At 33.4% G+C, this 13,971-nt stretch overlaps 1 protein-coding gene across 1 annotated transcript; it reads left to right on the top strand.

Moving 5' to 3' along the window:
• Positions 1-1,534: 1,534 nt before the first annotated feature.
• On the top strand, positions 1,535-4,704 carry LOC111401895 (GDSL esterase/lipase At1g33811). The gene is made up of 5 exons (XM_023029869.1): positions 1,535-1,804; positions 1,982-2,106; positions 2,584-2,832; positions 3,538-3,796; positions 4,326-4,704. Exons 1-5 carry the CDS (start codon positions 1,555-1,557, stop codon positions 4,547-4,549), a joined length of 1,107 nt encoding a protein of 368 aa, XP_022885637.1. The 5' UTR covers positions 1,535-1,554; the 3' UTR covers positions 4,550-4,704.
• Positions 4,705-13,971: the final 9,267 nt, after the last annotated feature.

Here is a 13,971-nt window from a genome sequence, read left to right on the forward strand (position 1 = left end):
ATTTATTAGCACTAAACAAGTCAATCAGGAGGGTTATAGAGCATTTGCAACATCACTGCATATACAATTTTTAGGCATTGATTTGCAGACTAATGTTCCAATGTCCTGAGTAGGAATAAACATTATACGACTGTCAATAAATTTGACGTCAGTTATATGAATTTTATCTGATTTAAATCACAAGAATAAGAATTCAGAGTCTCTACATAAACAAGAAGAAGGGTCTAATATGGTTAATTATACCTAGAAATGGGATAAACAAAAAAGAATTGCCAGAGAAAGCAAGAAATTCACAGCAGTCTTTATCTTCTTTAGTTTCACCTTAACCTATTAATTTTTCACTGTGACAAACAGAATTAATATTTAGTGTCATAACACATTATATTAATTTATCCTAAATTAAGTAAGCATATATAAAATTTCACATATTAAAATTAAGACTTGTATATATCAGAGTCACTGTTAATGTTATATCCACTCAGATTATCAACCAAGAGCATAGATTGCAGACTATTGGTCATTGCCTATTGCTCGACTAGGTCTCGAACCTTTTATTATAGTTATAATACGTCATCAACAGAAATTATCAAAAGATTCTCACCACTCCAATTTTGGGAAGTTATATTTTATTTCCCAACTTGGGCCAATGACATAAATTAGAATTGATATATGTTTCCATGGTACATGAAAAATTAATGGAGATTTGAGTTCTTTCTTGTTATTTATTTATTGTTCTTTTGAGACTCATTGTGCAGCTATAACTTGAGTCTTGACCACCTTGTTCCTTTTTAAAGATTTTAAACCATCTTACTAAAAAGGCAAATAGGTTCAGGACCAATTCGAAATTTTTCGAGCCCAATAAATTTAAATTCAATATCGACCTTGTTTAAAAGCCATGGATTGAAGACTTTAAGGGTTAATTGTAGGGTGAGCATGATCCGATTTTGTCTTGTTTTCGCAAGAAAGAAATCAAATTAGATTGAGGCAATCCAGTTTGTTTACAGATTCTTGAAAATTGGACTATATTAGGTATACAACGGTGCTCAAACAATCAAATCAATCTCTTTTTCTATATATCAAGCATTCCCTTTAATTTTGTTCAAATGGAGTAGAAGTTGATAAATCAAGATCAACGAGTTGATCTCATTGAAAGTGTAACCATCTCGTCTAAAGTCTAAATCATTGGAGAAAGACCAGTCTTATCATCAATGCACTTTTATTTTTCTAAAGTTTGACCCGTGCTCAATTATGATACATGGCGGTGATAAAACTTGAACCTATATTTTGTTTTACTCTCATCTAAATTCTTGAAATGATGAAAAGGGTCGATTCAATCTTATCTTCAACAATAGGATTGCATATCTGTAAAGGACATTCCCTTGAAGTTCAATTCTCACGAGGTATCACCTCTCACCGCTGCTTTGGGCAAGATCACACACAACAAACACATGAAGTACAGCTAAAAAGATATACCCTATTTAATAAGGACATGTACCCTATAAATATACATATACAAGGACCAGTGTCTTTATTCATGAGAGTCACTTATATACTATGGCAAAATTGAGTGAGTTCGTTTTGTGGGTCCTTTTTTCTTTCTTGTGGATAACAACTAGGGCTTGCTCACAGCCTCAACAACCCCAAGTGCCATGTCTTTTTATCTTTGGGGACTCGTTAGTCGATAATGGTAACAACAACGGCATACTCACTCTTGCCCGGGCCAACTACGGGCCTTATGGCATTGACTTCCCGGAAGGTGCCACTGGCCGCTTTACCAATGGCCGAACTTATATCGATATTCTAGGTAACTTGAAGTATTTCATTTTGTTGAATTACATCATATAAAAGTTTAAATTGTTGTATACTAGACGAACTTATTTGTTTCTACGATATGTTTTGGCTAAGCTAAAAACAAGTATATTTTGTTCTGAAAATTCAAAAATTATGGAACTGTGTATCGCTTTCTTATGTTATTTTGCAGCTCAACTTCTAGGGTTTCCAGCCTACATTCCACCATTTGCAAGAACCCGTGGTCGAGCATTACTCCGCGGAACAAATTATGCATCGGGAGCAGCTGGAATCAGGGACGAAACTGGAAATAACTTGGTAAAATGAAATGAAATTCCCTTATATGTAATTAAGAAAGCTGCCTTTAATTTTTGCTTATTTAAAAGGTATAACCTAAATAAGGAACTTTTAACCTGCCAAATTCCCTTTTCCATGGCCTAAATGATTGCTACAAACTCTAAAAAAGGGCTCCAGCAATGGATTCTTCTAATTTCTTATACCCCCTTTAAAAATCTGATTTTTAAAATTGATAAAATGTATGGTTGAAAAGTTGATAAAAATTATGGGACCAATAAAAATATTATATTATTTTTCATAAAAATGAAAAATCATTCCAGTAAGAATGAAAGATCAACGACGACTAGGGTTTGCATTTCCATTAAGATACACTCCCAATCAATATCTACCATAAGAATGAACGAGATCGTTTATTTACAACGGAATTATATATATACATAGTCAAATTAACACGTATAATTATATGAACAATGTATGTATATGTATATGTGATTGCAGGGGGATCACGTGTCAATGAATCAGCAGGTTGAAAGCTATGTAAGAACAGTCCAAGAGTTGAGTAGATATTTCAGAGGAGATTTGAATGCATTGGGAACTTATCTCAGCAAATGCATATTTTACTCAGGAATGGGAAGCAATGACTATCTCAACAATTACTTCATGACTGATTTCTATTCATCTTCTTCACAATTTACCCCAAAAGCTTATGCTGATGCTCTTCTTCAAGATTATTCAAGACAATTATCGGTAGACATTATCTACACTTTGATTATTATTTTAGTCATTCGGCTTAAATTCGACTTGCTGACAACTTTCAACTCATTTAATTCGACTACTGAGATCCATCAAAGAATTGATATTTTGAATGAAAACCCAAAATTTGGAGAGCTCCATAAGCTAGATAACTTTATTCAATTTATTGTGTTGAAAAATGAAACCCTAGAATTCTTTTATATCAAAACTATACTGAGTTTGGTAGAAATTATCAAAATAACCCACAAGATAAAACTAGGCACAATCCCCAAGACAAAAGAACTGTCCGAGTGAATGATGGATTTTGTCACATCCATTGGGAGAATGACATTTGTACAAAAAAATTTCTATAGAATTTGGCCAGAATATTCTCATGTGTAGGACCCACCGTAAATAAAAAATTGTCAAAAAATACCCACACCCACCCCCTTTTGTATGTGTTCTGGCAGGCTTCTGTATGAAGCCTGCCTGTATACACAGTAGGGTCCTATCCATTGTCTCTAGTAGAGTTTTGATTAGAAGTTCGTTTTTGTTTGGAAAAATGTATTTATTGCTCAAATATGACACTCTTGACCTAAACTAGGTCGATACCCTTTGACGTTTTGGACTTGGCCTTTATAACTATCTCTACCATCCATAAATTCATAGTACTATACCTAACAAATTATACTTACAATAAATATGGTCTTCATTTTTCAGAACTTACACAAGTGGGGAGCTCGCAAGGTGGTAGTGACCGGGGTAGGCCAGATCGGGTGCATACCATATGAGCTAGCTCGATATAATGGCAACGGTAGCAGATGCAATGAAGAGATTAACAATGCCATTGTCCTTTTCAATACAGGCCTCAAGAAATTAGTGGATCGATTCAACAAGGGTCAGCTGCCCGGAGCAAAGTTTGTTTATCTTGATTCCTATGAAAGTAGCAAAGACCTAGTGCTCAATGCAAAAACTTACGGTAATGTGTCCTCTCTACGTGAATTCATTGGATTCTAGTACAAGCACGCAACTAACGTAAATATCACTTTTTCGAGAAATGTTACACGGTGGATTGAATGCATGTGATGTGCTGCATGGTAATCATCCATTGAATTCGGATTAATAATTGACGATCAAAGCTACCATTGTTAAACCATCATGTTAAGTTTTCAGAAGAGATAGTTAACCTCATTTCAAAACTCAATCAATATACTTTCATAAAATTCGTCACCTTTACGCTATTGATTGCTTAGGAATACAAACCACACATGATTAGATGTGTAAAGACAATATTTAAATAAATAAATAATTCCCCTCCCTTAAAGCTTAAGCTTTTAAATGAGATGGTTGAGGAGGTTTTTTGCTTCTGTAAACTAGTAGAGCTCCATGCCAATACCAGGAACTTGTATGGGGCAACTCGATATAGCTGTACTTATCTTACTCCTTTCAAATTAAGCTACAATTTATTCTTCAAGAATTGACCAGTTTATTTTATGTAAAACATGCAGGATTTCAAGAGGTGGAGAAAGGATGTTGTGGAGTAGGGAAAAACAATGGACAAATAACATGTCTTCCTCTTCAAACACCATGTGAAGATCGAAGCAAGTACCTGTTCTGGGATGCATTTCACCCATCTGAAGTTGCAAATATATTGCTTGCCAAGAAATCATATAGTTCAAAATCTAAGTCATATGCTTATCCCATTAATATACACCAATTAGCCATGCTCTAATCCCTTCTAATGATGAATAATTATAAGTTAAAATGCCACAAAGAATTGCTTACTTTCGATCATTAAGTTGTGCGAATTAAGGTTGTCTGTTCAGTTTTGTTTCAGTCATTTTTTCTTGTTAAGATTAATTCTAATGAAATCAAAGTAATTATCTATCTAGAGATTCTATGCATGGTATTTCTTGGAGCGTTTCCTATCTCTGCTAATGAACCTAAGATGTAAAAGACGTGATCGGAAATGTTCAATGTATTAAAATTTGGGGTTTTGTTTTGGAAGGTTAACATTTTTAAAAGGAAATTTGGGGTTTTATTTTGGAAGGTTAATATTTTTAAAAGGAATAGCTCAATCCCTTATACGTTGGTTTATATTTTCATCTTTATTGAATGCGAGATTTATTCCTTTCCTACAAGATATAGCGGCTCATTTGAGCAAACCAATCTTGAAATTAGCGTGCTCATTTTTTTAGTTTTAATCGGATCAAATTACTCATTCAAATTTATTGGCTCTGTACCATATTAGGTTTGGGGATCCATCTTAATAAAGTTGACATTTTAAAATAGAACTTTCAAGTCTAATACGATGTAACGAATTGAACAGTAGAGATAGAAGTTGTAATTTACCTGCGATTATTGTAGACTTTTAATCTCCAAATGAATAGCATTATATATGTTTTTAAACTTGAAGTAAAATATTTTAAAAAACAGTTTAAAATTATGCAAATATGCATCCATTGAAATCTTAAATGGGTGAAAAAAAAAAAAGAAATAGAAACGAAAAATATGGTCTTGTATTGGCCAGAAGATCTTGAAACATATTATGAAAGTCAATATAAGAAAACTTTGAGCCCGGTAGAGATTGGCAGTTGGCACTAAGAATCAGATTGTTAAATGGAAGAATACGTCGATTCTCTTCCTCTGAGGACATTCCATTTGAACTTTGGGCAAGAAATCTTCGGAGTGCAACCCATCAAACCAAGCCCTGCAATTAATCATTAATTGTACAGTCTCTACATTTATTTCAAAGAAGATTACAAAAACACGATAAAAAAATTTGCGCCATTACTTGTCAACCTCTCCGACCTTTTTGTCCCTTTGAAGTGTCGTTGACCTTTTATGTTTATAGCTATGTTGTTCAATATGGGGTCTAGGGGGACAGCCGGCAGGGGGCTGGGGTTCTTTTTTATTTTTCTTTTCTATTTTTCCTTTTCTTTCTTTTATTTAATCATTAAAATTATTTATGTTTACCTAATTAAGCAAAAATTCTAATTTTTCTTGCTTTAATTTCAAATTTAAATGTAAAAAAAACTACGATATTGAGATATTTTCCCGAAACGTGATTGGTTCCTACTTCTTGGAAGGAAATAAGTTTCTTGAAATTTTTCATCTCGAGTCATAATCATCCTTCGTCATAATAATATCTCGGGGTTTGCAGGCTAATTCCCCTTGGATGAACCCCTGGATTGTCACCCAAGAATACCTCTAAAACCACACAACATAAATATATAGATTACCTATCTAGGATAGACTAATTTTGTACACAAACTTACCAGCATAGGGACGGTGCTAACCAAAAAAATAGGTTAGGAACCAAATAGTACAAAACAAATAAATTCTACCGTGAGTGCAAAGTTTCTGCCTTTAATATCAAGAATACCAGCAGCAACGGAAGCATAATTGACTCCATATTATGAAGGCATAAAAAGGCAGTCCAAGATTTTCAGATGAATTCATTTATGAGAAGACAACAATTAGCCCCTCAAATTTTTTTACCAAGTTCACAACAAGAGAGAAAAAAATGCATTACAAAAGGCATGTTTAGTACGAAGTATCACAATAAAGTTGATAGTACCAAGAACAAAATTTTAACCCACCTTACCCAACCTATGATAATCTTGTTCATTACATTTTTGAGTCATGTCCAACATGGCGTAGAAAACATTCAATAATGGTACTTTCGGTACACTAGATGAAATCATGCGCTAAGAAAAAGAAGTTATTTCATTGATATACAAAGCTAAAGCGGTTCTTGCAAATTGTATCAACCATGGTATAACCATTGGAAGTTTGGTATCGGGAAGGATGAATCACTCCCGAAAAGGAATCTATTGATTTTTTTCCAATTGGTTGGACCGTAGGTGCGATGATTTACTTCACGGGCAAGGTTTCTGGTTCAAGTTCAAGATGGCCCAGCTGCGCTAGGGAAGTCAATACCATTAGGAAAATAGTTAGCATTAGCAAAAGAAGGCAGATTATTTTTGTTCCCATTATCAATGAAATAATCTCCAAAAATGAACGTGGCAGGCACCATTGCTCTCCTTCTCTCACTAACTACTGCTTCTGGTGTAAATGCATCTAATTCCTCGCCAGTTGCACCAATACTCGAATAACAAATAACTTAAGTAATGCTATTCAATATCATTGATGTCAAACACAACTGCTACAAGCATTTCTCTAACGAGCAATTTAGTATCAGCTCACTAGTTAACAATGAGATTTTTAAACTCTTAACTGTAATAAGATTACAGTAAATTGCAAAGTAAAAAATAGATATTGTGAAATTATATAAATAATTAAAATTGATTGATTGGTTGGTCAAAAGAGTCAACTTAATTAGTGAGAAGTGCCAATATGCATTAATACTATGCAATTATTGTCTCGAGATTTGCTTTATAATTTTAATACCAAGAAAATTAAACCAAACTCGTTCCACTGCCTTAGTTCTATGTTATATAGGATAAAATAAAAATTAAAAAGAGTAAGTGTGACAGTCAAAAAAAAAAAGGGGATCTTGATGCACCAAATCTATGGATTATATCAACTATGTAGCTAATACTTCATCTCAAAATGTATCCAGTAGCATTTAAAGTTCCTACAAATACTATTTGATGAATCAGATTCTGCTCGTTTTGTTTAATTTATAAACCAAATTCCAAACCTTACAAATTATCTGAGGTTCAATTCAAGATTGGACCACCTCGACCATTTGCCACCAAGTTTCCTAGCATACTGTTTGAAACTGAATTTTAAATATATTTTACGTATAAACATTTAATTACTTATGAATAACTTTTTATTAACAGCCTCTTGTTTAAAAGTTACTTGCTGATCAAGCCAAAAAAGTTACTTTTAAAAAGTAAAGGTCTACAAATTAGGGTTGTAAGCAAAAATCGCCAATTAGAAAAATCGAACCGAAACCGTTTTTTAGAAATCGTCGGTTTGGTGCCATATGGACTCGGTCAACGAAATGATTTTGAACCAAATCAAACCGGTCAAAATTGTTTTGTTTAGGCTTGAGAATTTTAATTGCGATTTAAAACCAAATCGGACCGACGAAAAATATATATAAAAATAAAAAAAATGAAAAAATGAATTTTTTTTGAAAATTCATCCAAATATGTAAAATTTAATAGTTTTGTCATTTACGGGTATTTTTGTCAATTTCTAATTTTATAATACAGATATATTATTATTATCCAATAATCCTAATTTATATATAATAATCTCAAGACTAACATAATTTATCAAAAGTCTTTTTCCTATTCAAAATTTAAATGAACTCCAGTCGACACCTAGCACAGTCTTGAGTCATCGGCACCACACATTTCTTTTTTAGATTTTTCACTTCTTTTCAAAGTTGAATTGAAGTCCATTATACTAGATCGGAAACAAAGTGATCCTAGACCTTCGGTGATAATATTTGCTACGAAAAAAGTTTCAGATTAATATTTTTTTGGAGCAAATTAAGGTAAGAATCTGAAATTAAATGCGTTTCGTAACATCATAAAAACGTAAACTTGTGTGATTGTTATATTTAGATATTATAAATAATTGCTTTATTAATGTGGTTAGTTGTTCTCTTTGTCTAATCAGTATTCTTTTTTCAGATATGATGATCACGAAATCTTGTAGGACATCATTATTTTTTTTGGACCTTATATCTAGTATAATAGACTTGTATTGTAACGTTATTGTATCGTCATTAGCTTAAAAAAGGTGAACAAAAAAAAAACTATGTTTTAGTTTATTTTGATTTCACTTTGATTTAATTGGTATTTAAATTTATAGTAGATATATTTAGCCCCTATTTTTCATATCATCATAATGAAAAAATTCACGATTGGAGAAGAGCTTGGGTTCCACACATAAAATAGGAGGTCAATAAAGGCGGCTGGACTTGTGGGATAACGGTCCAAATTTTCATTTTTTTTGTCCCAAAAATTTGGTTCAAACAGAAGCTTAGTTTGTTTTAAATTTATTGCTAGTAAAATATAAATATATATTGAATTAATGACATAAAAGTAGACAGACAAAAAAACATATAGCGAAATCGACGGTTTAAAAAGATCAAATCGTTAGGTTTAGGTTTTTTCTTTTCAAACCGTTCAAAATGGGTTGGTTTATGTTTGGATTTTTCTCAACCGGTTTAAACGGTTTGGTTTGAAAATCTGTCAAAAATCGATAAAATCGAACCACTTACGCCCCTACTAGAAACTGCTTGAAAAATAACTTTTACTTTTTTATTTTTGGTTTCAGCCCTCTATTTCTATTGCACGTTTTCTAACCCCAAAAATAAATAAATAAATAAATAAATAAATATAACCTTCCTTTTTCCTTTTTGAAGTATTCCCTCTGTGTTAAGACTTAAGATCCATTTTAATAATGTCAGCCTTTTTAAGAGGAGTGACCCAAAATCTATTTAAATTGGTCAATATTTCAGTATTTAACTGATGTGGGATTTATTCCCTTAACATGCCCCCGCAAGATGGTGGTTCTTTTTGAGCAGATCAATCTTGAAATTCGTGTGCTCATTTTTGAGACTTAATCGGATCGAATAGCTCGTTGAAGTTTATTGGGCTCTGATATCATGTTAAGATTTGGGATCCATCTTAATAAGGTCAACCTTTTTAAAAGGAGTGATTTAAGATCTATTTAAATTGGTCAATATTTTGGTTTTTAATCGATGTGGGATTTATTCCCTTAACACACTGTGAAATTTAGGCCGTAAAACTTGGCCAAATATAACTGGAGGCAGGTATGTACATTTCAACAGTGTTTTTTATTTTTTTATGTTTCTCATTTATGCATTTGGATTTATTTCTTAATATTATCTTTTTTCTTTTCCAATTTTCCTGATTTTCTTTGACATGACAATGTTTGTTTTTTTGAGGGGTTTGTAATTTTATTTTATATATATATAAAAGTAAATATAAGAAGGAGATATTGAATTGGTTTTTATATATTTAGAAAAAATAAGTGATATTGAAATGCATTGGTATTATAATTTTTTAAATAGTGATTTTTTCAAGAAAATCTAAGAATATTTCGTGAGAAGAATTATTTTACGGTTTTACCTCTGAATAGCTTCTTAATCATGCAACGAAGATATCCATTTTTCTTTTAATATATTAGTAAAAGGATGTGTAGGTATCCAACGGAAAATCATACATGCTGGACACGAACTCTGTGCCTCTTGGTACGTATTGTTTTAGTTTTTAGGTTACTCTACATTCATTTTTTGTTTATGTTATGATATAAACGTTGAAGTCTGTGCCATGATTCTGGATGGATGCTCTATGCCATATTCTGGTACAATTTCTCTGTCTTACAAGTCTCCAGCATTAGGCATTTATCAATTCCCAAGCAAGACAAGTTCATGGAAACCTCCAGTATCTTAAAGTATGTTCATCGTTAGGTATGTATGCTTCCAATCAATACATCTAATTTATTTGAAATAAAGGGAAGTATAGTGTAGAATTGCTTCTTGGATTTGTCTTATGTTGTTTATGTAGTTTTATGAAGAGTTTTGTCTTTTTGGTTAACCAAATTTTGATTCTACACTTGTAATATTACTTCCTTGTGGAGAAAAAAAGGCTGTTTGTAAGAAGTATGCTCGTTTTTCATAGTCGTGTCTATGATCTAATGAAAAATTAAGAGGATTTTGAGGAATTGTTTCATGAAATGGAAGTAGTTAACTTCTGGTCTTGTTTATGGATTGAGTAGAAAAGGGTTATGTGATAAAATGAGCATGCTAGATGGATGCTGTGAGATCCTTTTGTTGGATCGATGATCTGATTGTGTGTGAGTTGAGATCCGAACCTTGTAAACAAATGGTTGCTCTTTCTTGTGAGGTTCTTGCATAGTGACGGGCTTGGAACCTTTGCCTCTGAGCCCCCCAGATTAGGCTTGGCCGAACTAGGTGAACAATTCATGAATTCTTTAATTTTCTGTGTGATTTTTATTCCTGCTGTGCGTGAGAATTGACGACAGAAATCGAATATTGGGTGAAAAATCCCAACAAAACTGGTATCAGAGCCTTGTAAGGCGTGGGTAAGGAATCTTTAAATACAGTTTAATTTTTTGTCATACTGATGTGTTTAATTGATCTGTGTAGTCCAATAAGAAATTAGAACAGAAGTTCTTGGAGCTAGGGTTTTGGATTCCGACTCTGCAGTAATCACTGGAGTGGGTTTAATACTGTTATACACAGTATTTGGTGAGATTATTCCAGTTTTGTTCATAGTACTTTATTTACATGTGTTCTTGAATCATATGTGAATATGTGAATATTATTGTGGTTTGAATTTGTTCAAGAATTGAATAAATTGTTTAATTGGAATAGAAACACGTACTAGGATATTCCAGTTTTCTGTAATTTGATTGTTTGGTACCAACAGTTATAAATCTGAAATTAATCCTGCTGTTATTCAATTTGTGCATGCTATACAACTGTGTTTTTCATTCTGTCATCCGCTTATCTGAATTTATCTGCAAAACTTTTTTCAAAACTTTTTCTGCAACATAAGTGATCTGAAATATTAAAAAATTACTTATGTCCGCGAGTAGTAGCCACTCTTTTACAGAACCTGTAATGGGTTCGAAGGTCGAATTGTCTCAATTCGATGGAAAGGGGGATTACTCGGTTTGGAAGCAGAAAATGAGAGCCATATTAAAGGTTAAACTCTAACCTTACGGGTCCCCCACCACCCCTGCCCTGGAGCATCGTGAGGGAGGTAAATCGCAGATTATGCCTCCAAGGGTACAGGGTGGAAGGCTGCTTGTACACTTGTACTTACCCAAGAGCTAAATCCATATTTCAGGATTCGAACCCTTGGTCCAACAAAGGGTTGCTAAAGCTCTTGAAGATCCAGAAAAATTTTCTGATGAATTAAAAGCTAAGCCTGATGAAATTCTAGATATGAATGAAATTGCATACAGTTTTATTATATTGCACTTATCTGATAACATTGTAAGACAAGTTGAGGAACACAAAACTGCTAGAGAATTATAGACTGCATTAGATACTTTGTTTCTGACTAAGACGTTGCCAAATAAAATTTACCTCTTAGAGAAACTGTTTAGCTTCAGAATGGATGTTGGAAAAGACTTGGAAACTAATTTGAGTAACTTTAACATTTTGGTTAAAAGCCTTTCCCATAATGACAAAATTTGAATATGAGGACCTTGCAGTGATCCTTCTTAATTCCCTACCTAATTCCTATAGGGATATCAAGAATGCAATAAAATATTCAAGAGATGATTTAACGCAATCTATTGTCATCAATGCGTTAAGATTTCGAGAATTGGAAATCAAGAGAGAATCTAGAAATACAAGGGAGGAAAGTATGTTTGTGAGAGGAAGAACTGAAAAGAAGGAAAGTAACTCGAACAATAGAAGATTCAAATCTAAATCAAAAACTAGATCTAAATCACAAGATAGAAGTAATAAGAAGTGCTACCACTGTGGAAAAATGGGACACTTTAAACGTGATTGCTTTGAATTGAAAAAGAAATCAAAAGATCAAAATAATGAAGATTTGAATAATTCTACAATTTGTTCTGAGTTAGACAGTCTTCTTGTAATGACTGTGTTTGACGAAAAAGTTGATATGGACTGGATCTTGGATTCAGGGTTACATTTCATATGTGTCCTAATAAATCATGGTTTAACAATTACAAAGAAATTGAACCCAGGAAAGTATATATATGGGCTATAATAACTCTCAAAGTGTTCTCGGTATTGGTGATATCGCTATCAGAATGCATGATGGCATGGTCAAGAAATTAAAGAATGTGAGACATGTCCCAAATTTGAAAAGAAATCTCATTTCGTTGGGATCTCTTGAAGATTAGGGACATTCTTTCAAGTCTGAAAATAACACCTTGAAAGTTATGAAGGGATCTTTGGTAATCTTTAAGGGACCAAGAAGAAATGAATTGTACTATCTTTTGGGAGAGACGGTTATCCCTCAAGATGCTAAATCTTTGACCATAACGGAAAATAAATCTGAATTGTGGCACAACAGAATGGGACATATAGGAAATAAAGGTTTAAAGTATCTAAGTAATCAAAAGTTGTTTGGGAAGGATACGATTGAGCCACTTGAATTTTGTGAAACGTGTGTTGGGCAAGTCACATAGGGTGAGCTTTGAGACTGGATCACATACAACCTCTAGGCCTCTAGACTATGTCCACTCAGATTTATGGGGACCGAAAAGTCATCCTACATTTGGAGGGAATAAGTACTTTCTTTCTATAGTTGACGACTACTCCAGAAAAGTTTGGACCTATCCATTGAAATCTAAATCCGAGACTTTTCAAAAATTCCGAAGGTTGAAGATGGTGGAAAATCAACTTGATAAGAAGTTAAAAACTCTAAGAACTGACAATGGATTAGAATTTTGCAATGCTGAGTTTGATAACTTCTGTAAGCAAAAAGGAATTGTAAGACACAGAATCGTTAAGCACACACCGCAACAAAATGGGGTTGCAGAAAGAATGAATAGAACTCTAATGAACAAAGTAAGATGTATGCTAATCAGTTCTGGATTAGCAAAAGGTTTTTGGGCGGAGGCTGTATGTACAGCTGCTTATCTTATAAATCGATCTCCATGTAGTTCTGTTGGATTTAAAACTCCACAGGAACTTTGGATGGGAAAGACCTCCAAACCATTCTCATATTAGGGTGTTTGGATGTGCGGCATATGCACATCAAATTGAAGGAAAATTGGACCCTAGAGCTACTAAGTGTGTGATGCTTGGGTACCCGGAAGGTGTTAAGGGGTACCGGTTGTGGGTGTTAGGCGTTTAAGGCATTAAAATCATTAATAGTAGAAATGTGATTTTCAATGAATCCGAAATGCCATGCCTAAAGAACAAAATTGATAATTCTAAAGAGCAAAACAATGAGACTACTTCACGGAATGAGGTGAAACTAACAAGGTTAAATCCCACTCAACATGAAAATATTGACGAGGGTGTACAACAATCTGATGAAAATGTTGTTGACACGGATGAAGGTGAAGTAGGTCCGGGTGAAGTCGAAACTCGGATTGAAAGCCCAAATGTTCCCACTATTGAAACAAGTGCTCAAGATTATCAATTGGTGAGAGATAGGGAAAGGAGGCAAATCAAACCAAATCTAA

Source organism: Olea europaea, chromosome 10 (assembly GCF_002742605.1).
Source record: "Olea europaea var. sylvestris chromosome 10, O_europaea_v1, whole genome shotgun sequence".
Lineage (NCBI taxonomy): Eukaryota > Viridiplantae > Streptophyta > Magnoliopsida > Lamiales > Oleaceae > Olea > Olea europaea.

What these genes read in the sequence shown, in the direction of transcription:
- LOC111401895 (XM_023029869.1), top strand. Translation starts at nt 1,555, where the DNA reads ATGGCAAAATTGAGTGAGTTCGTTTTGTGGGTCCTTTTTTCTTTCTTG. An exon ending in ACGAAACTGGAAATAACTTG is followed by an intron (nt 2,107 to 2,583) that starts GTAAAATGAAAT and finishes ATGTGATTGCAG; the next exon opens with GGGGATCACGTGTCAATGAA. An exon ending in GCTCAATGCAAAAACTTACG is followed by an intron (nt 3,797 to 4,325) that starts GTAATGTGTCCT and finishes TAAAACATGCAG; the next exon opens with GATTTCAAGAGGTGGAGAAA.